This window comes from Bombyx mori, chromosome 22 (genome assembly GCF_030269925.1).
Source record: "Bombyx mori chromosome 22, ASM3026992v2".
Taxonomy (NCBI): Eukaryota; Metazoa; Arthropoda; class Insecta; order Lepidoptera; family Bombycidae; genus Bombyx; species Bombyx mori.
Window position 1 is genome coordinate 6,507,179 of NC_085128.1, and position 22,093 is coordinate 6,529,271.

Consider the following 22,093-nt stretch of genomic DNA (forward strand, 5'->3'; position numbering starts at 1 on the left):
TATTTATGCAGCGAAAGTAGCGTTCCGATTGAAAATGTGTCACAGCTATTCTAAAAAACAATTCGGACTTCGAACTTTTGTCTCAGGATATCTATGTTGCTATGTTCATACCACACAGAAAGTCACTTAATATTAGGAGGGAATCGCACGGAACTTGCGCATGTAAGTGAAATAATAAAATTCAAAAAGTATAATGAGAAAAACATATCATTTATGCAAGACACATGTTTTATTTAAAAACTAACTATCCGCTCGCAACTTTTCTTACGTGGATTATGCTATATATCGCCTAATCCAAGTGGGATGAAAGATTCATTCATTCCCGGGGTTTAACTATTTCAATGCCGCTGTCGTCATATTTGTTCAGTGGCTTGGGCATGAAAATGTAACAAGCTAACAAAGTTACTTTCATGTATAAAATTATTATTAACTTTATAACTTGTAATTTTAAACTCTTTAGGGTAAACGCCGAAAATATTGAAATAATATTAAATTAGTATTTTTTGCAATATCTAAAAGTTATAATACAAAATATTTGCTGCCTTTGCTTTCTATTAATCTGTGAATGCTACACAGAATAATTTATTGGTTCCGGAGATATGCGTGAACAAACAGAAAAAAAGGTATTTTAGAAATTGCTGGCTTATGTTCTCTCATTCTTCTTTAGTTTTAAATTTATTATATTTTGATAAGTTTTCAATATATAGATACAACGATTTCTGCTGCTTTTATATTAAAAACTTCAAATGTAATTTTAAAGGGGTCCGACAAAAATGTGTCTTGAAATGTCTTTAAAAAGTTTAATTTAGATTTTAACATGTTCTCGTATTGATCGTTCACAATAAAGTCAATGTTAAATGAAAGAACATAATTAAAATTAAATGTTCTACCGCTGTAACGGTCTATTTAATAGTGCAGGAAATAATGATTTACACATTAATTCATACGTATGTATTTCGGCACCGGGGCTGTCGGTGTCAAAGTTTGAGTCAAGGTGAACGCGCACATTTCTTTACCCCACCGCGTAAGCGCACGTTCTATGTTCTATAAAACCAAACTGCAGGACTGTCGATATTAATCAACACTCAGTTGTAAAATAGAACACACGACAACATGTTCAGCAAAGTAAGTTTTATTGTGTCGGAAACTATTCTAATGTAAAAGTTTCTTTGAGCTCTTTTTTAAGAATAAAAAAGTACGAAAAAAATAGTCCTAACAAAAATATGCATTAATATAAAAAATCAATCATGTTTAACTTTTTAGATTGTAACTTTCGGTGCTTTCTTGGCCGCGGCCAATGCCGGACTCTACGGTCATGGACATGCCGTGTCCTCCCAAAGCATCATTCGTCATGATGAGGCTCCCCTGCACTACGCCCACGCTGCCCCAGTGGCGCACTATGCTGCTCCCATCGCCCACTACGCCGCCCCTATTGCCCACTACGCTGCTCCAGTTGCCCACTACGCCTCCCCAGTTGCCCACTACGCCGGTCACGATGAATATGTAAGCAATTATTTTATTTATCCCTATCTTAAACAGAAAACCTAAATTTGATTGTAATTTATGCTAATTAGATGCACCAATCATACTTTACTGTTTCCAGGCTCATCCCAAATACGACTTCGCATACTCAGTAGCTGACCCCCACACCGGCGACCACAAGTCCCAGCATGAGTCCCGCGACGGTGACTCCGTGCACGGCTCCTACTCCCTCGTCCAGCCCGATGGTTCTGTCCGCAAGGTCGATTACACCGCTGATGAGCACCACGGGTAAGTTATCAATCAATTCTATGTTCAGAATAAGGCAAGATAAACATTTATTTAATCGTTAACAAATTTAAAATAAAATATTAACTTTTTAGTAACTTTTAATACATATTTTGTTTGTTTTTTTTTTCAGTTTCAACGCTGTAGTGCACAACTCCGCCCCCTCCGTGCACCCAATTGCTGCCCATCATCACCACTACTGAATAAATAAATATGAATAAACATATTCGATATTTCCCGATTATGTTGTAATGGAAATAATATTCTTATTGTAATATTTATGTATTTTTTGCAATGTGTGTGAATGATAACATGTAAATAAAGTATGTCTGTACGTTTCTAAATAATATTTTCTTTCCTTTTCAATATCCTACTGTAACTCTTCATTCCTAAATTATATTTACAAACTAAAGATATGTTTGGAGTGATTGAAATGATAAAGTGATCTTATTACTAACGAAGAAAGATTAATGATGAGAATAAAATATTATACAAGAAATGTTTTGTAGTTTTAAGATTCCAATAATCATCTATCAATCTCAGAGGGATATACTTAGTCTGGCCATAAATACTGTTACAATTAAAAATAAACAAAATTGAATTTGAATTTGGAATCTGTCATTTTTATATGATTGCTCATTGAGTTTTCTCATTTTGGCGCCAATACATTGTACAATATTTTACGATATTAAAATGGAGTGGGGTGATAAAGAGAACCGAATCGCTGTGATTGCATTACACAAAATAGGTATGGAGCCAAATGCAATTTCTAAAACTCTCCATACGCTTGGTATTAGTAAAATGTTTGTTTACCGGGCTATTAATAGGTGCAATGAGACCTTCTGTGTTTGTGACAGAAAAAGATCTGGCCGTCCACGTAGTGTTCGTACGAAAAAAGGGGTCAAAGCAGTAAGGAAAAGAATGCGAAGAAATCCTGTCCGAAAGCAAATATTTTATCTCGGGAGATGAAGATAGCACCTAGAACCATGTCGCGTATTTTAAAAGATGACTTAGGACTTGCAGCCTATAAGAGACGTACTGGTCATTTCTTAACTGATAATTTATAAGAGAATAGGGTCAGTTTTAGAGAGTACGGCTTGTTCTAAACGCCATGATAATTTGGATTCCCTAAAACAATCCGTACGATAGGCAGTGAAAAATTTTCCCATGAAAAAAATACGTGCTTCTATTGATAACTGGCCTCAACGTTTAAAGGACTGTATTGCAGCCAATGGAGACCACTTCGAATAAGCTTTTTATACTTTAAATTGCTTTTCTTTTCTATTAACTAAAGAAAAAAGCAATTTAAAATATATACATCTATTAAGTAAAAAATGTCATAATTATAATATTATACAAAACAAAATCCATTGAATTTATTGAGTCAGACCTTCCCTGTAATCGATGTTTTACGTTGTTTTATTTTTTTAAATAAGAGAACACTTATTGCGGCATAACTATAATTGTTAGACATATTATGCTGTCGTGACGACACTTTTTGTAAATAATGATGTGTTCTGCAAAGTCGTAGTACATTATTTTATTCTATCATCAATAGTTTCCGCAGCGCACCATGTAAAGAATATTTTAAGTAGTTTACACCGTTACAATTTATTTAAGGTATTTTTTTTGTACTCCTTATGTTACATTATTGAAGTTTTAGTAAGGATCCCTATTTTTTTTAAAACATAATATTGCCTATGTCATCCAGGGATAGCGCAGCTAATAGATAGCGTATCTAACTGTGAAAGAATTTTACGAATCGGTTCAATAGTTCGGAGCTTATTCAATGCAAACAAACAAACAATGAAATCTTTCCTCTTTATAATAGATAATAGAATTACAGATTAAATGTTTTTACAAACTGACTTCAATACACACAATCTGTAACCCTATAAATGTTTTATATTATTAATGTTAAACGTCAATTATTAAATGTCAATAATAAATGTTACGCTCGCGATAACTGAACCCAACTTCCGTAGAAACAGGTTGTCGTACGACAATTTTTTTGTTTATGAAGGATGAATTATTGGTGTCCTGGAGGCCTTTCCAGTTTCACCAAGACAGACGTGCGAGCACGGGCTCAGCCAGGAGGTACGAGATTTGCTAACAGCTGCCCGAACTCCTGAGGAGAACTTACAGGTCAAAAATAGCTGCTTCGCGAATTCCACAGGACTGCTACAGCTCAAGTTCAATTCTAGGTTAACGCGCTGGGTGCGTTATTGCTTACTAAGGTGTTCGGTCATATTACGTCGAACACAGTCATATCTCTATTAATATAGGAAAACAATAAACTGGTGGTAGGACCTCTTGTGTGTCCGCGCGGGTAAGTAACACCGCCCTGCCTATTTCTGCCGTGAAGCAGTAATGCGTTTCGGTCTGAAGGGTAGGGCAGCCGTTGTGACTATACTGAGATCTTAGAACTCATATCTCAAGGTGGGTGGCGCATTTACGTTGTAGATGTCTATGGGCTCCAGTAACTACTTAACACCAGGTGGGCTGTGAGCTCGTCCACCCATCTAAGCAATAAAAAAAAATAAAAAAAAACTATGTCCGTTTCACATCCTTGCGACAGAAAGAAAAAAAACTATTGTATTGAACACAAATAAACCAAATTATTCAACCAATACATATCAGTAGAACGATTCCATATTAATTCATATAATTTCAAAAGCAAACTACAATTTAAGATTCATTCTTTTTATTATTCCATTGAATGTATAGGGTCGATGAATACAGTTACAATTCAGTGTTCAAAAACACATGCTATAAAAAAATAGAAAGGTTTTATTTCTACCGTGACGTGATTAAAAATATACGTCAACCTTCAACCCTGTATTTCGTGGCGTGAAGTGCAAAATTTTACATAGTCCAACTCACTAGCTCCCCATAAACTTCCGAATTCGGTCTCGAGTATAAAATATGTGGGAAACCAACGGTAGAATAGTTCCGTATATTTAACTCACCTGCAGAAATCAGCACGCAACACTAACACGTGGGTCTGGGTTCGGAATTTCAATATCTCATTACAATTCTTTTGTCAAAAAAGATGGTACGATTTTTGTTTGCTTTAATATGGTTTAACAAATGAAATTCCTACCGAATTAGAAGGTATTTAGTCTATATTACTTTTACTCTGTCCGACGGATTAAAACTACTTAAGCTTTTGGACATGAGGAGGCGTTAAACAGGAAACCATATTTCTCCAAAGCCGAACACAATATTGTGGGCGTAAAGAACTCAAACCTTTTGCCCCAAACCTGTAGATTGAGACGAGTAAGTCTGCGGATGCTTCCCAACCGCCCTTCTTCACGTCTATTCGTCATGACGCTTGCAACAGTGACAAAATATGAGTAACTTACTAAAAGTAAAAACCGTGGTAAGAACCTAATGTCTGTAATGTGGATAGCCGCAAAATACCGAAAGCAATTCGTAACCCAATAGATTTTAATCAATTTTAAAACTGCTGATAGAATAGTTACTAATGTCCATACAACGTGTGTCGCAGTATGTGATCTCCAGTGACCACTTCCAAACTAATGGTCCTTGAGTTTGTTTCAATTGTACTAAAAATGATATGAATTATATTTACGTTTTCCTACCATGATCGTTTAACACAATTTATTTAAAATCAACATTTAGATATATGATACAACAAAGGCAATATCTTTAATTATTTATTTCGAAGAAATTGCCGTGGTTTAAGAATAGGACGGCCGATGTACTCTTGTCGATCAGCAAGTACTAATCTTTCTAAAGAAATACGTAGTTTAGTCATATTCACGAATGACTTCCACGATACAAAAGTAAAATCAAACCCGCAAAAATAATTACCATACAATGGAGACATACTCTTTCAGTGTCAAGGTGATTCACATTGATAGATTATGTCTATGGGCGTCGTAAATAATTTAACATAATTTCAAAATACAGTTAAAACTGGAAGCGTAATCTTCAAAAGATTCGTAAAAATATTATCTTAATAATTAAAAAATGAAAATCGTTTCTAAATTGTTTTTACATTCATAGTCGCGATGACTCCCAGTGTTAAATAGATCAGCATAATTACAATATAATTAGAACTGAGCTATAATTCTCTATTAATAGTGCAGGAAATAATGAATTACACATACGTATGTATTTCGGCACCGGGGCTGTCGGTGTCAAAGTTTGAGTCAAGGTGAACGCGCACATTTCTTTACCCCACCGCGTAAGCGCACGTTCTATGTTCTATAAAACCAAACTGCAGGACCGTCGATATCAATCAACATTCAGTTGTAAAATAGAACACACGACAACATGTTCAGCAAAGTAAGTTTTTTGTGCCGGAAACTATTCTAATGAAAAAGTTTCTTTGAGCTCTTTTTTGAGAATAAAAAAGTACTAAAAAAATAGTCCTAAAAAATCAATCATATTAACTTTTTAGATTGTAACTTTCGGTGCTTTCTTGGCCGCGGCCAATGCCGGACTCTACGGTCATGGACATGCCGTGTCCTCCCAAAGCATCATTCGTCATGATGAGGCTCCCCTGCACTACGCCCACGCTGCCCCAGTGGCACACTATGCTGCTCCCATCGCCCACTACGCCGCCCCTATTGCCCACTACGCCGCCCCAGTTGCCCACTACGCCGGCCCAGTAGCCCACTACGCCGGTCACGATGAATATGTAAGCAATTATTATATTTATATTATATTATTAAACAGAAATAATACATTTAATTGTAATTTGAGCTAAATAGATATACCAATCATACTTTACTGTTTCCAGGCTCATCCCAAATACGACTTCGCGTACTCAGTAGCTGACCCCCACACCGGCGACCACAAGTCCCAGCATGAGTCCCGCGACGGTGACTCCGTGCACGGCTCCTACTCCCTCGTCCAGCCCGATGGTTCTGTCCGCAAGGTCGATTACACCGCTGATGAACACCACGGGTAATTCATTATTCAATAAACCGACTAGTGTGCCGAGGGTCATACGTTCGATTCCCAAATTGGGCACACATTCTTGTAGCCAACCGATGTCTGTGGCCAATCGTCTGTTCCATATTTGGGTTTGTTCCATATTTATCTATATATTCAAATGTATATATTGTATGTAATTCTGTAAATCACTGTCTCGGTTTTCATAGTCTAGGGAATCCTAGTATGAGTTCAGATAACGCTGTGTATTATGGCCCCGCATGCTTATTAATTGAATTCAATCCAGATAGATCGAATAGATGTTCTGAATAACTGACGGGAAATTATCTAATATAATTTTTCTGTTGGAATCATAATTATGCTGTTTATTCGTTTTCAGTTTCAACGCTGTAGTGCACAACTCTGCTCCCTCCGTGCACCCCATCGCTGCCCACCACCATCACCACTATTGAAAAAATAATTAATAGTAAACTGACTCGAAAAATAATGATAAATATTTAAATGAAAATAATACTCTACTTTATAATATTTATGCTTTTGTAAAAATGTGAATGTGATAAAATGTAAATAAAGTGTGTGTTTCCTACTTGTTTATTTAATTCATTACTTAAAATTATTAAAAATAGGGGCTGACCAATGTATTGGGGCAATTGATAATGAATTTATTTTAAGTGCTCCCTCAATTATTAGAAGACATAATCCCCGAACTGCATGACTGTAGATTTTTTTATATTGTACTTAATATTGATGAAATTTGTCTACACTTCTTTTGTCCTTTTTCTCCATCTTATACCAACCACTATGTGGGGTCGGCACAGCTAATTTTTCTCTTCCATTCTCTTATATCAGCCATCATCTCAACACTCACTCCTCTCTCTCTCATATCATCATTCACACACTCCATCCATGTCTCTTCGGTCGACCGCTTCCCCCTCTAATGTAGAGTATGTTAAAGTAATATCATAATTGTAATCACTTTTAAACATAAACTAAATGATTGCTAAAGAAAAATTAAAATATTAAAGCTTGTATAACTTTTTTTTTATTGTTTGGATGGGTGGACGAGCTCACAGCCCACTTGGTGTTAAGTGGTTACTGGAACCCATAAACCAGTCTCAAGTATAATTACAACGGCTGCCTCACCCTTCAAACGCATTACTGCTTCGCGGCAGAAATAGGAATGGTGGTGGTACCTACCCGCGCTGAGTCACAAGATGTCTTACCACCAGTAATTATGCAAATTATAATTTTACGGGTTTAATTTTTATTACACAATGTTATTCTTTCACCGTGGAAGTCAATCGTGAACATTTGTCGAGTACGTATTTAATTAGAAAAATTGGTACCCGCCTGAGATTCGAACACCGGTGCATCGCTCAACACGAATGCACCGGACGTCTTATCCGTTAGGCCACGACGACTGAATACACAAAGCGACAGTCGCCGTAACCACTTCGTACCTGGTGGGCTGGATTCTGTTTACCCATAGACTATATTAAAAGGTTTTATATTTAAACAGTAAACATCTTAACGCAACTTAGATTTCGTGGAAATCCTTTCATGTTGTGGATGTAATTTTCTCAGATATTTAAAAACAATCAGACACTATTTTTTCAAAACTATATCTGAATTGAAATTCTTGATCTATCAAGGATCCACTCCCGACTAAAAAATTATCATAATATGCAACATTAATTCCACGAGTAAACACTAATGAAAACATTTGATGCTTAGAAGACGTTATAAAAACTGACCTTCATAATAACATTACTTTATTTCATTTATTTGAATAATGCTAATTTGTTTACGTTGTTAAATAATTTGAGTGAGCAACATGCATTTTTAGTTTAATTTTGACATCACCGTAACCGAATATATAAATACTATTGTTCAGAAGTACCGTTCATGAGCAAACTGACGTAATTGTCTAGACATCTTAGTGAAAATTGTTAGCTAAAAATAATTATTTCAGTATTACAACTGATCCATAAAATAAAAGAGGTAAATGTAAATTAGTATTACTATTCATCAAACACCAGTTGTGGCATCATCAACATTTTTCCTACATATATATGTTTTATTCTTAAAGACGGGTGGACGAACTCACGATCCACATGACGTTAAGTGGCACTAGAACTCATTTTAGAAGAGGATACAGCTACTATTCAAGCCTTTACACGCATTTAGGATGCATCTACTCGATCCTGCGGACCGAATGGTAAACAGTCGACATCACCTTAAGCACATCATTTCTGATCCTCCCCATCCACTAACGGTGCTTTTAGGTACCACAAGAACAGGTCACCGTTCTCGTCGAACCCGTCGCTTGCGACGAAGGGTTCGGCGAAAAAAAAATTAACCCACAGACACAGCCCACTGAGTTAGTCATCGGATCTTCTCAGTGGGTCGCGTTTGCGATCCGGTGGTAGATTCTGCAAATCACTGCCCTTGCTAGAGCTAGTGTGAGCAACGTCCTCAGGTTAGAGCCCCATGAGCTCACCTACTCGTTCTGTGAATCTATTATAGTATGACCCCTCGAGGTCACTAGAATAGGTAAGACAAAAAAAAGATAACATCTATCTATACTGATATTTTTTTTTTAAATTAACTGAAGATTCATCAACACGGAGCCAAAACCGCAGTGTCTACAAACTTGGAGTTTTAGCAATTTTGTTATTAGCTACAACGAAAGGATTTTTGGAATTTTTAATTTTAAGGGAATAAAATTAAATATTAATTATTTTATGGAAGTAAGACTATTTCAAATTAAGTACAACAAAAATTCACATACTTGTTTTTGATTTTAACGAATGTACGTTATACATAGTTTTGTTTTTTAACAGGATGAATTTAGTGGTTAAAATCTTAACGATTTTGAACGGAGAAACGCGCAGTATTATTTAGCTTTACAAAAGGAAATAAAATAATTATAAAAAATATTTACATACGGTTTAATATTAATGTATTATGAAACAATCACCTGATTTCTATATTTTTCTGTTGTTAATCAAAAATGTGAGGACAATATTGAGTCTAGCAGAAGCAGAACTAACAAATAAATTGTGCCATATTTTCATCTCACGACCCTGGTGACTAGCCAATCATGTTAAGAAAGAAAATGGATACCAAATTTCAAGTCAATCGGATGCATGCTTCAGTAGTTATAACGGATCATCCGTGAAAACCACTGTAGATTTATAAATTAGTATAGATATAATATAATGGATTCAACGTAAACGTAACGATGTACTGGTGGTAGGACCTCTTGTGAGCCCGCAGGGGTAGGTACCACCTCCCTGCTTATATCTGCCGTGAAGCAGTAATGCGTTTGGGTTTGAAGGGCGGGGCAGCCGTTGTAACTGTACTGAGACCTTAGAACTGATATCTCAAGGTTAGTGGTGGCATTTACGCTGTAGATGTCTATGGGCTCCGGTAACCACTTAACACCGGGTGGGCTGTAAACTAGTCCAGCCACCTAAGCAATAAAAAATATAGACTCTTAAATACATGCAGGTCAAACTAACAAAGACGTGTTAAAAAAGTACAAGTAAAACACGCGCGTTTGAACATGGCATGACCAAAAGCAATAGACCCCGATACCATGACATATATTGCGATTCTATAATCGATTTTTAGTTCGACCTTTATCTATTGTCATTGTCGTTGCCGAGGTCCTAATGCTGCGGTCAGCCCCACTTGTTCTTGTTCTGTGTTTAATATTATAAAAACCAATAGTCAATAGCAGTTGACATCAAACAACACTCAGCAACTTGTTCGACAATACAAAATGATCGCAAAAGTGAGTTTACTTTAAATTTTTATGTAATTATTTACGCAGCGTTGTGAAGCCGTCGCCTGCTTCAAAATTGTGATACCGAAATAATAAGAGAAGTAACAGTTTCTCAGTTTAGACAACAGTTCAATCTATCTAGAATATTTACCATAATTTATCTATTTTCACAGTAAATCATGTACATCCGCTGCCTGAAAGAAGAACAGATAAACCAAAAAAATTATCTTAAATGTACAAATTACTGTGTTACAAATTTATAATTCTAACTGAGAAACAAATCCGAATTGGGACTTACTGATAATGGTTTTTTTATAGATATAAAAACAGCGTTATAAATTAAATTCCATGACTCTAACTTTACAATAAATTAGCAAAATGTTAACATAATGAACAAATAATAATCTTCATTAACGACCATCGCTTTTTGCAGCTACAACTTCTAAAAGTACTGTTATGATGTACGTTAAAAAGAATTGTGTGTAATCATTAATTATAGATCGTAATAATCGGCGTCTTCATGAGCGCTGCTAAGGCCGGTCTTTACCATGGTCACGGTCAAGCCGTCTCCTCTCAGAGCATAATACGTCACGACGGAGGCTACGCTCCCTCAGCTCATTACGCTCCTGATACCTATGTTGTTCCTCTCGAACAATACGCCACCCCTCTGGAATACGCCGGCCAATATGACGGTCACGATGAATATGTGAGTAAATTAAAATCGTACGTAACGTAATAAGAATTTTAAGCTTTTGTCAAATCAAAATTTATTGTATTTTCTTTTGTACGACTCCAACAATGATACGACTGCTCGTCTACTTACAATACAATGCGATGTACTTAGCATGAATGTAATAAACTATATACATAAAAGCAACAAACGTTACAACATTCACCGTTTTTGCATCGTGTAATCGAAATTCAATGATAATTTTTATTATGTGAATTCATAAAAGATATTAATCGTATTGAGCCACACTCTTTGTGTGAAGTTTAATTTTTGATACTGTTTGTTTACTATCGCTGCATTGACAATCAATATTTTAAGCTTTATGAATTTTCAGGCGCACCCCAAGTACGACTTCGCGTACTCAGTAGCTGACCCCCACACCGGCGACCACAAGTCCCAGCATGAGTCCCGCGACGGTGACTCCGTACATGGCTACTATTCTCTTGTCCAACCAGATGGCTCTGTCCGCAAAGTCGAGTACACTGCAGACGACCATAATGGGTACGATCTGAATAAAATAAACAAATCAATTTAAAAAAAAAACATTTTTATCATGGATGACATGTAATAATTGAACATTTTATTTTTCAGATTTAACGCGGTAGTTCACAACTCAGCCCCGTCTATCCACCCCTACTATCACAATTATTAAGCATTGTAGTGTAAGTATCGATACAAGAAGTGCCAAATTATAATGAGAACTAATAAATTATTTATTTTGATGCGATCGTTTGTTAATGATAATAATTAGCAATTTTAGTTTAGTTCCATGAATATTTGACGGATTTCCATGTTGGTTATGAATATTTATGATTCCACATATTGTTTAGTGGGTCGAACATTGTTCAGCTTGCTATATAACGAAAAATTATTACGACTACAACAATCAATACTATTATATTAATGATAGATTTTGGCAACAAATCAATAACTCTGTTACTTCATTCCAAGCCCTTCAAATACGAACCACAGATGATTACGTGTCAAGTGTGAAGTGTTTTGAAAGTAATAATTAATAAGTCAGTGTCATTTGTAGAACAATTACCTGCTGTGACGTTGCTAATGTTATTGCTCTAACCTAATTGCTAAAACACAATGTGTACGCTGTGATCATTCATTACGGACTGTATAATTGTATTAAAATTATTAGTTTCGCGAGGTTAAAAATCAAATAAAACGAGAACCATATTCGTGTTGAAAGATCTGGTGTAAATTAGAGTTAGACTAAAACAGGAACGTTTTGTTTAATTACGTTTTTATTATTATTTTATCAGTTTTCGAGTGTAAACATTTGAAATGTTAAAATTGTAATTTTGTAGTAAATAAAAGTAGTCTATAAAGATGAACAATAAAACTACTATCTGAATAGTATTTGTGTGATTGATCTAAAATTGACCTCTGAAAATTATTTGGTGTTTTGTTATTAATTAACCTATTTATTAGTAACAAAGATGAGTAGGGTTTAGTTACGCCGCAAAACTCAATTGTATTTCAGTCTAAAATGTGGGAAAGAAAGATTCATAGGAGTCCAGTGTAATTTAAATTATGATTCTAATAAAATATTAGGAGTACTGTACGCTCCATGCTAGAATATTCTCTAATGTTATGCGACCGTAAAAACATACAAAACAAAAGATCCAGTAACGAACATTCAATATCTTTAATAAACAAAAATAACTCATTATTCGAATCAATCTGCACCCTCGTTCAGTAGCCAGTGCCACTACCGAGTACCGCTTCAGATACTATCAACCTAAGTACATATCCGCATACAGCTTTCGGACCTTAATAAATTAATAAATGCGTACAATGGACATTGATCAGCAAAGAACACGGACTTCTTTGATACAATCATTTTGTAGCAAGGCTGTTGCGGTTGCGTGATTCCGGTCATAAAAATGAATAAGTATTTATTTTACAACTCATTTATAAGTCGTATTTAATACTTTGGGCGTGGGGGCGTTCACGACTCATCTAGTGTTAAGTAGTTGCCAAATCCCATAGAATAAAACCACTAAAAGAAGTTGGTTGTTTGAAAGCGCACACATAAAATAATATGGTTTAACAGCATTTATTATTACAAAAAATTTAAAGTTAAAAATATAATGAGAAAGCTAAATGCATACATAATAACAATTAAAGCGTCTAAATTACACTGATCATAGACATCACGTAGTAGTGCCGTCGCCATCCAGCTTGAAACATTAAGTTGAAGCCGCAATTGTATTGCATAATGGCTATCCCACCCTTCAAACCGAAACGCATGACTGCATGTAGATAGAACGGTGGTAAAATTTTTTTTATTGCATGGATGGGAGGGCGAGCTCACAGCCCACCTGGTGTTAAGTGGTTACTGGAGCCCATAGACGTCTACGAAGTAAATGCGCCACCCACCTTGAGATATAAGTTCTAAGATCTCAGTATAGTTACAACGGCTGCCCTACCCTTCAGACCGAAACGCATTACTGCTTCACGACAGAACTATCCATGGCGTTGGTACCTACCCGCGCGGACTCACAAGAGGTCGTACCACCAGTAAATACGGAATATTTACATAGAAACTTTATTAATAACTCCCAAAGCATTTGAATTCATACTTGCATCACTTACAGATACATCGACTGGTTTGTTCCTGACAATATTGTCAGAGAAAAACGTATTCTAAATTTTTAATGCACTAGTAGAGATACTCATGCAGTGTCGTTTACATTTAGGATATGAAATATGAACGGCTTTATAACTAAAGTACGACAGCAGAAATATCCATGCCAATTATGTCAAAAAACACGGAAAATTATAGCATGCATGCACTTTACAACATCGACTGCGCAAATGACTGGGAGAGGCCGCACTTGAAAGAACAATAACATCTTATCGTTGTCCGCATTGACCTACTATAACAAAGTGTAGTATCGCAGTTCACAGCTTGTTTTTATTAAGTAACAATCATTTAACTGATAATGTAACGCGAGAATGTATAAGACAAAGCGCGATGACCTTGCGTCCGCGGGGACGCGCGGCAGAGCGCTTTCGGCGCCCCACCGGACCTCCAGCATCAATTCTTATAAAACGCACCGGTGGTTATCAAATCTATGTCAGTTACGCACTGCTATACCACAGTAAAAATGTTCGCTAAGGTAAGTACGGTGCCGTGCTTGTTTGGATGTGAGGTCGTGTGATGGAGTTAAATAAATCGACTCTCTTTGGTGCAGATTCTTACACTGGCTGCCATGGTGGCGGCCACCCAGGGCGGTCTCCTTGGCCACGGCCTCGGTCACGGAGATTACAGCATCTCATCTCAACACAATTTGGTGCACCATGACGCTCATTACGCCGCAGCTCCCCTAGCTACCCTTGCTCATGCCACCCCTCTGGCTTATGACGGACATTACGACGCTGGACACCTGTCTCATGGTGCTACCCTTGCACATGCCGCCCCCTTAATTCACGCTGCTCCCGTAGTTCACGCTACTCCCGTAGTACATGCTGCCCCCGTAGCCCACCTTGGAGCTTACTCCGGACACGGTCATGAAGATTATTATGTAAGTACATAGAATTTTCCAATTTATATACCTACTTTTCTTGCAAAATATTACTAGGTCGTTTCATACGATAAATGTAACCTTAAATTACATATCTTTCCAGGCTCACCCCAAATACAAGTACTCTTACTCCGTTGAGGACCCCCACACCGGTGACCACAAGTCTCAACATGAGGTCCGCGATGGTGATGTCGTAAAAGGAGAATACTCGCTCCTCCAGCCCGATGGCTCCTTCCGTAAGGTCTCGTACTCTGCTGACGACCATAGCGGGTGAGAATTATATAAAACTTAATACGCAATAAATAGATGACATTGCAACTTTCCCTAAATTACGCAAATATCCGTACAAAATGAGTTATATTTGCAATAGCTTTCGTATCGAAGTTCGTTTACATGTAACTATATGCGTGTTTACATTCGATCACATGGCAGTCAAACCGGTATGGTTGCGTTCCACTAACATATGAGTATTGACCTCTGCCGACCCATGTGCTCGACTCTATACTGTCAACGAGGTTCTTCGAACAGGTGCTATGAATACAAACTAGTCTGGAAACTAGTTTTAACGTATCAACAATACGTAATCAATTGTTTCTGTTTCAGTTTTAACGCGGTCGTACATAACTCCGGTCCTAGCCACCACGTTTATTCATCCCAACACCATCATTACTAGAAAATTGTAGAAGAGGCTTAGATTTCTACGAAGTACCTTATATTTATTCTTGCTGTGATCTTCAGAACGTGTTTATATCTTTTAGTGAATAAAAACTCTTAAATATAAAAGGACTATAAGAACTATTTCAAATATTTTTCTGCACATCTATCATGTTACAGCTATTAGAAAATTTTGTAGAAATAACACATAAGATCCCGATTGCCAAAGTGTAGGTTAATTGATTAACCAGCTCTTTAAATTGAAAAATTCAACTTAAGACTTAATATAAAAAGCTTATTATAAAACCTATCTAGTCGTGCAATATCGAGCGCTCAAATCGAGTGCTTGCATAGTCACACCTGATTCACACATAGTTATTGAACAGATATTCATTTATCACTATCTTTCAGAAGCTGCTATTTAAAGCTATTAACTAAATAAGAGCTCTACGTTAATCGGCTACAAGCTAAGAGTTTATCTTGTGCTTGGCTTCACTAGCTACAATGGAAGCATAGCTCATTTGTTTTTATTGTTGCGTCATTTACAATCATAAAATATCTAAAAATGGCTGAAAGACAAATATAATTATTCGTAAGCTTCTACATATTTATTGTTGAAAAACATATATTATTATAATCTATAAATGTGATACCTTGAGCCACGTCTTCTTGGCTCAAGGTATCAAATACCTTACCGGTGGTTGGACATCTTGTGAGTGCGCACGGGTAGGTACCACTTCAACGCCTATTTCGGACGTGAAGCAGTAATTCGTTTCAGTTTGTAGGGTGGGACAGCCGTTGTACTGTAAAAACGGAGACCTAAGAACTCATGTCTCGAGGTGGGTGGCGGCATTTACGTCGTAGATGTCTATGGGCTCCGGTAACCTTTTAATACCAGATGGGCCACGCCCAACCATACAAGAAATACGTATGTAAAAAAACCTACTTTTTTCCAAGTTTTAATTCCAAGGTCCATAACCTTCTGTCCCCATATAAAGCAGTTTCGCGAATAAACCGTGTTCCGTCGTAAAAAGCCATACCGGATGATCTGCGAGTGAAGTTAACAATCCCATCACAATAAGGTGACACCTTACAAAACATCCACAAACATAAGACTTCCTCTATTACAATTCTGGAACTATAAATTAGCTGTCGGAGCACCGTGGTACGTGGCAAATGTAGTTCTTCACGACGATCTAAATATCGAATGCATTCAAAACTATATGAAGACATCACCGAAACGCTACTTCGCAAAAACGATCCAACACGATAGTTCCTTATTATAGCCGCCTTGACCCTACTTGTGCATAATACGTCATTACGGATCCTCCCGATCCATTAACGGTGATTTTAGGTACCTCAAGCACCGGTCACTGTCCTCGCCGAACCCGTTGCTTGCGACGAAGGGCTTGATGAATAATTTAACCCATAGACACTGACCCACTGAGTTTCTCGCCGGATCTTCGCAGTGAGTCGCGTTTCCGATCCGGTGGTTGATTCTGCAAAGCACTGCTCTTACTAGGGCCAGTGTTAGCAACATTCCCGGTTGGAGCCCCGTGAGTTCACCTATTCGCCCGCTGAAATAGCCTCTCAAGGTTATCAGCTTAGGTAGGAAAAAAAAAACTTGTGGACAAGCCAACCACTATTAGCGTCCTAAATAGATACAGGTACTTAGCCCATAACAACATCCTGCTGAGTTTTTTTTATTGCTTAGATGGGTGGACGAGCTCACAGCCCACCTGGCGTTACATGGTTACTGGAGCCCATAGACATCTACAACGTAAATGCGCCATTGACCTTGAGATATAAGTTCTAAGATCTCAGTATAGTTAAGTATTTTGCTGGATCTTCTCAGGGAGTGGCAATTTTGATCGTGTGGTAGCGCACTTGCAAAGCAAGCTGCCATGGACCTGTTAGGCCATCTTCGGAAACTTTAAATGTATTGCAAGGAAGGACGTAAAGTTTCGAAAAACCGCTAGCCTGCACTTCTGTCAAGCCGCCTAGGAAATCAACTATGTACCTATCCCTAAACATGCATGTCTAAATCAAACAATAAAATTACCAGACATAAACTGGTACTTATTTACTGGTGGTAGGACCTATTGTGAGTCCGCGCGGGTAGGTACCACCACCCTGCCTATTTCTGCCGTGAAGTAGTAATTCGTTTCGGTTTGAAGAGTGGGGCCCCGAGTAAAAACAGAATTTAGCCGAATCACCGCCGAAGCACCGCCGCACGGCATTTTAATCGCCGAAGCGCCGCCGCACTATGACTGTGACGATTTGAATTTTTTTATGGTCGCCGAAGCACCGCCGCACCATAGCCGCGACTGCTTACGTAAAAGTGGGTTCGCTGCTCTACCGCCGAAACACCGCTGCACGGCATTTTAATCGCCGAAGCACCGCCGCACCATAGCCGCGACTGTTTAATAAGAGTGGGTTCGCTGCACTACCGCCGCACCACCGCTGCACTGCAGCAGTGACATATCATTCTCATATACATACATATGTGTGTGTGTGAATGTAAACGTTTTTTACGTCCAGTGTTTATTAAATGTATAAACGTAAAAAATTCGAAACGTTCGGCTATGCTTCGGCTGTGGTGCGGCGGTGCTGGGAGATTTCTTTTGAAGCGTGCGGCGGAATTTTCCGCCAAATGGCGGTGGTGCGGCGGTGGTTCAGCGTTGTGGTGCGGACACCGTGCAGCGGTGGTTCGGCGATAGACTTTAAATTATTTTTTTTATCAAAAAAATCTAATTTCATTTTTACTCGGGGCAGCCGTCGTAACTATACTTGAGACCTTAGAACTTATATCTCAAGGTGAGTGGCGCATTTACGTCGTAGATGTTTATGGGCTCCAATAACCACTTCACACCAGGTGGGCTATGCACTCGTCCACTCATCTAAGCAATAAAAGAATAAAATAAAACTTCCTACCTATCCCTAAAAATGCATGTCTAAACCAAACAATAAACTTACCAGACATAAACTGGTACAAATATTGGACTATAAATAAATATTGTATTATATAGTTTTAGTGTTTCGTATGAACTAAGCTCGACACCAATCTAGGGTTTCAAAAACAGAACTGGCTCGTACATTACAAAATTTCCCTATCAGTATTGATTTCCTTGCAAAGTATGGGTTAGTACTTGTAAGTTGAAAGCAATTTGTGGCGTTGAATATTTATTGCGACCCACTATTTCAAGAGCACAGCTGTCACTAACAAAAATCAATTACATATTATTATATAGTCATATTAAATAGCCGGTACCAACGATTATTTTGTGGCAACATGTCTCATTACGAATTTAGCAATACTAAATTTGTTATATTTAAATATTACTCTGAATATCTAGTTTTAATACATTATTTCGGTAATAAAATAACTGGACTATGAAAGGACATTACTTTACTTGTTTTTGCTTAGACTTTAGCTACTAACGCAGATAATGGAATCTATTATTAGGCTTTATTTTTATTACTTAGATGGGTGGACGAGCTCACAGCCAACTTAGTGTTAAGTGGTTACTGTAGCCCATAGACATCTACAACGTAAATGCGCCACCAGCTTTGAGTTATAAGTTCTAAGGTCTCAGTATAGTTACAATGACTGCCCTACCCTTCAAACCGAAACGCATTACTGCTTCACGGCAGAAATAGGCGGGGTGGTGGTACCTATCCGTGCGGACTCACAAGAGGTCCTACCACCAGTTTTTCTAGTATGTTTTTTCACTTATTGCTATAAACTTTCAAGAATAAAACATATTAAGCAGGTATCTACATAGAAATAGCATCTAGTATAAAATTAATATGACCAAATCATGATATTATCGTGCTTTTTAGACCAAAGTCGAACGTTGCACCAATAATAAGTCACTTCTCTTCTGCTCTTTTCTTACAAACTACCCCAAAAATGCAATATAGTTGTTGTTATGGAATCGGCCAATTTCCTTAAGGTCCGCGAAACAATGGCACGGCTACGTCGGACGTGGTAATACAAGTTATCATAAAATATCAAAATTTGCTTTGTTTCTAATAGGCATCAGCGATAGATAATATCTGTGGATAAAATATTCTTGTGTGTCCATAATGCTCTATAATGGGCAAACATTTTTCATCGTTTATCATTATTCCATTTGTAAAATCAATATGACAGTCGAAATCATCATAAATTATAAAATTAGATAAGATAGTTCCACTAGGCTGAATATTATAACTTTATTTTAAAAGTGGTTATTAAGTAATAAATGTTACAGCCATACATTTTTCTTAAATTAATTAACATTATTCAATAGAAATCTAACCAAACGCTCTTCTATTATATTGTTTCTAACCAAATCTAATGTAAAGAACCGATTTATTGTAGTGTAACTCAAGGTTGATAGACACATACAATATAACTATCAACGTATAAATTCATTCAAGTCAATAACGTCAACTAATTAACGTCATAAAAATATCGGACTTTTTAATTACTACCTACTTATATTATATCCTGTTAAATGTTACACATTCATATCAACAGCTGTCTTGGCCGTAAGTCGACGACAAAAGGCTTAGATTATTATTAATAGCTATTTTCGAGTCACGGTCAGACAATTTGCAGGTGACTAACCTCTGAACTATCGAACTTAAATTGTTCCTTTCGATCGATTCTACTTATTTTTGCGTATAGCCTTGCCAATAATTATCATGAAATACGTATTTCGCTTCCGTGACGATAAAGATACGGGCTCACGACAGCCACCCACTGCATGCCATGCCTTTCTGGTCCGAGGGACAACCCGCGGGCCTTTTACTTATTGTGTTTTAACCAAACAATTAATTCGATATGCAACGGTCGTGAGGCCCTTTCAAATACTTTGAATAATCTATTTCAATATGGATTCCGGAATTTTATACCCCAATCAAAACGGATCAAACAAACAATGATAAAGTTGTGACGACACAAGTTATGGAGAACCGGCCTCATTGTCTTTTTAATGTTGGCGTTAATGTTTTAATTAACATTGGTATGTAGATGCTCTTGCGTAAAGCTTATTTAATTTTAGCGTACGGACACGCGGTCAGCGTTTTCGGAGCGTTACTAAAACAAAAACAAACTAAAAATATATTAACTATTAACTAAACTTTGTGTTTTATTCAATTTCGTGCTATTATACTAAATTTGCAATATCAACTTTCTGTGATCTCGTTACGATCATGGAATAGGAAATTAAATCCTACAGCTCTGTACTAGTAAGTGACCGCTATGTGGTATAGTAAATTTGATATTGCGATGTAGCAATCACAAATGCGTATTAATAGTAACGTAATCACGTCTGTTTATTTGACAAGGTATTTTTAACAAGTTAATTTTAGCGGCCGCGTTTAATTATGTCTAAATAACATAATGAAAACACAGCTATAAGTGTCATAAATTTGAGTGAATATGTAATAACAAATTTGAATTTAATTTACATAAAAAGGTTATCTATTTTAACTTGACCATCATTGTTGGAACCCTTTTTTTTACTATACACCCTTCAGAAATAAAAGTATTTAGAGAGCAATTTACTATTTTAAAAGCAACAGAAGCTAAATAGTTCCCGTGAATTATTTTAAACTCTCATAATAATCTGTTAAAGATTATAACAACATCTAACAGTTGTGAATTATCGGGAACCCATTATAATAAAAAATTGCGCTAACAAAACCAAGTAATAATATGACAATTCAAAACTTCAAATGTCTTTTTTTTTTTCTTTGGATGTAAACATAATTGAGAAACAGCTATATAGTTCCTTACTAGAACGAGCTTGTGCAGCCAATTCCAGCGTCAGTGTACATTTTACATTTCTGCCGCTAAACAATCATGAGTTCCAGTCTGAAGGATAAATTAGCGGTTTTTCGAATAAATTGAAATTCAGCTTAATATCTCAAGTCGTATGGCACCTTTTACATTGTATTGTCAATGGATTTCGGTAACCGTTTAACACCCGATGCATCGTACACTCATCTGCCCATCACAACAGATCTAGTCGCTATCGACGTCAATTCATTACTTGTAAGTACTCTAGCACTTACTATTTAGTCGAGTATCTTTTTCAATACTTTGAGTTACCGAGTTGTTTTTGTTCGACTGATTAATAAAAAAGCTATTTCTGTAGACTTCTAGAGACTTTTCACATTAAATCAAAATGGTTATTTGATTAAATGTTCTATATACAAGCCTGGCCCAAGAATCAAATTATAGTCTGAATTTGGTTGAAACAGCCGGTCCTACTATTTGAAGCAGACATTAAAACTTAGAAAAGCAATTTTTTGGAAAATTAAATCTAATACGTACGCATAGGTACTATGAACATAAAATACCTATATCAGACAGAAATGTAATTATGATAATACCAGCATCATAACTAATTATTGAATAGAATGGAAAATATCACTAAGGCATTTAATTGGAAATTTATTTGAAAATTAAAAATATCTATACTTACTACATTTTTGTTTGTTATAATTTATACATCCCATTACCTTTAAATATTACAGCTAATGATACTTTTTAATAGGCATACTTCCAACATAGATTGGTCGATGATTAACAGATACCAAATTTTATTTTCTTATAATTAGTTTGTGACACAAACATAAAAGCTAATCATTTTAATTTTGAAATTTCGTTTACTTGAAATCGAGTGGCTA

The 22,093-nt window shown here is 36.6% G+C and overlaps 4 protein-coding genes across 7 annotated transcripts; all 4 read left to right on the top strand.

Moving 5' to 3' along the window:
- Positions 1–1,088: 1,088 nt before the first annotated feature.
- On the top strand, positions 1,089–2,100 carry CPR87 (cuticular protein RR-2 motif 87). Its single transcript, NM_001173204.1, has 4 exons — positions 1,089–1,125; positions 1,264–1,503; positions 1,604–1,770; positions 1,901–2,100. The coding sequence occupies exons 1-4, from the start codon at positions 1,114–1,116 to the stop codon at positions 1,968–1,970; spliced, it is 489 nt and encodes a 162-aa protein (NP_001166675.1). The 5' UTR covers positions 1,089–1,113; the 3' UTR covers positions 1,971–2,100.
- A 3,931-nt stretch (positions 2,101–6,031) lies between these two features.
- On the top strand, positions 6,032–7,278 carry CPR86 (cuticular protein RR-2 motif 86). Its single transcript, NM_001173205.1, has 4 exons — positions 6,032–6,081; positions 6,197–6,436; positions 6,539–6,705; positions 7,073–7,278. The coding sequence occupies exons 1-4, from the start codon at positions 6,070–6,072 to the stop codon at positions 7,143–7,145; spliced, it is 492 nt and encodes a 163-aa protein (NP_001166676.1). The 5' UTR covers positions 6,032–6,069; the 3' UTR covers positions 7,146–7,278.
- A 3,055-nt stretch (positions 7,279–10,333) lies between these two features.
- CPR85 (cuticular protein RR-2 motif 85) lies at positions 10,334–12,579 on the top strand. 3 transcript variants are annotated; one of them, XM_062674818.1, is made up of 5 exons: positions 10,346–10,492; positions 10,983–11,189; positions 11,548–11,714; positions 11,805–11,875; positions 11,974–12,579. In XM_062674818.1, the coding sequence occupies exons 1-4, from the start codon at positions 10,481–10,483 to the stop codon at positions 11,863–11,865; spliced, it is 447 nt and encodes a 148-aa protein (XP_062530802.1). In that variant the 5' UTR covers positions 10,346–10,480; the 3' UTR covers positions 11,866–11,875; positions 11,974–12,579. The 3 variants fall into 3 exon arrangements, with proteins under 3 accessions (XP_012550704.2, XP_062530802.1, NP_001166677.1); XM_012695250.3 differs by having other exon boundaries at positions 10,334–10,492; positions 11,805–12,579; NM_001173206.1 differs by lacking the exons at positions 10,346–10,492; positions 11,805–11,875; positions 11,974–12,579 and adding an exon at positions 10,940–10,948 and having other exon boundaries at positions 11,548–11,748.
- Positions 12,580–12,907: 328 nt separating this feature from the next.
- On the top strand, positions 12,908–15,553 carry CPR84 (cuticular protein RR-2 motif 84). 2 transcript variants are annotated; one of them, XM_062674819.1, is made up of 5 exons: positions 12,908–13,272; positions 13,826–14,350; positions 14,426–14,755; positions 14,859–15,025; positions 15,359–15,553. In XM_062674819.1, the coding sequence occupies exons 2-5, from the start codon at positions 14,306–14,308 to the stop codon at positions 15,426–15,428; spliced, it is 612 nt and encodes a 203-aa protein (XP_062530803.1). In that variant the 5' UTR covers positions 12,908–13,272; positions 13,826–14,305; the 3' UTR covers positions 15,429–15,553.
- The last annotated feature ends 6,540 nt before the right edge of the window (positions 15,554–22,093 follow it).

Bases quoted from the DNA above. Each gene is read 5' to 3' on its own strand.
- CPR86 (NM_001173205.1), top strand. The intron at 6,437-6,538 runs GTAAGCAATTAT...TACTGTTTCCAG, and splicing joins ACGCCGGTCACGATGAATAT to GCTCATCCCAAATACGACTT. The intron at 6,706-7,072 runs GTAATTCATTAT...ATTCGTTTTCAG, and splicing joins ACCGCTGATGAACACCACGG to TTTCAACGCTGTAGTGCACA.
- CPR87 (NM_001173204.1), top strand. The intron at 1,504-1,603 runs GTAAGCAATTAT...TACTGTTTCCAG, and splicing joins ACGCCGGTCACGATGAATAT to GCTCATCCCAAATACGACTT. The intron at 1,771-1,900 runs GTAAGTTATCAA...TTTTTTTTTCAG, and splicing joins ACCGCTGATGAGCACCACGG to TTTCAACGCTGTAGTGCACA.
- CPR84 (XM_062674819.1), top strand. From the start codon at position 14,306: ATGTCAGTTACGCACTGCTATACCACAGTAAAAATGTTCGCTAAG. The intron at 14,756-14,858 runs GTAAGTACATAG...ATATCTTTCCAG, and splicing joins ACGGTCATGAAGATTATTAT to GCTCACCCCAAATACAAGTA. The intron at 15,026-15,358 runs GTGAGAATTATA...TTTCTGTTTCAG, and splicing joins TCTGCTGACGACCATAGCGG to TTTTAACGCGGTCGTACATA.
- CPR85 (XM_012695250.3), top strand. The intron at 11,190-11,547 runs GTGAGTAAATTA...ATGAATTTTCAG, and splicing joins ATGACGGTCACGATGAATAT to GCGCACCCCAAGTACGACTT. The intron at 11,715-11,804 runs GTACGATCTGAA...TTTATTTTTCAG, and splicing joins ACTGCAGACGACCATAATGG to ATTTAACGCGGTAGTTCACA.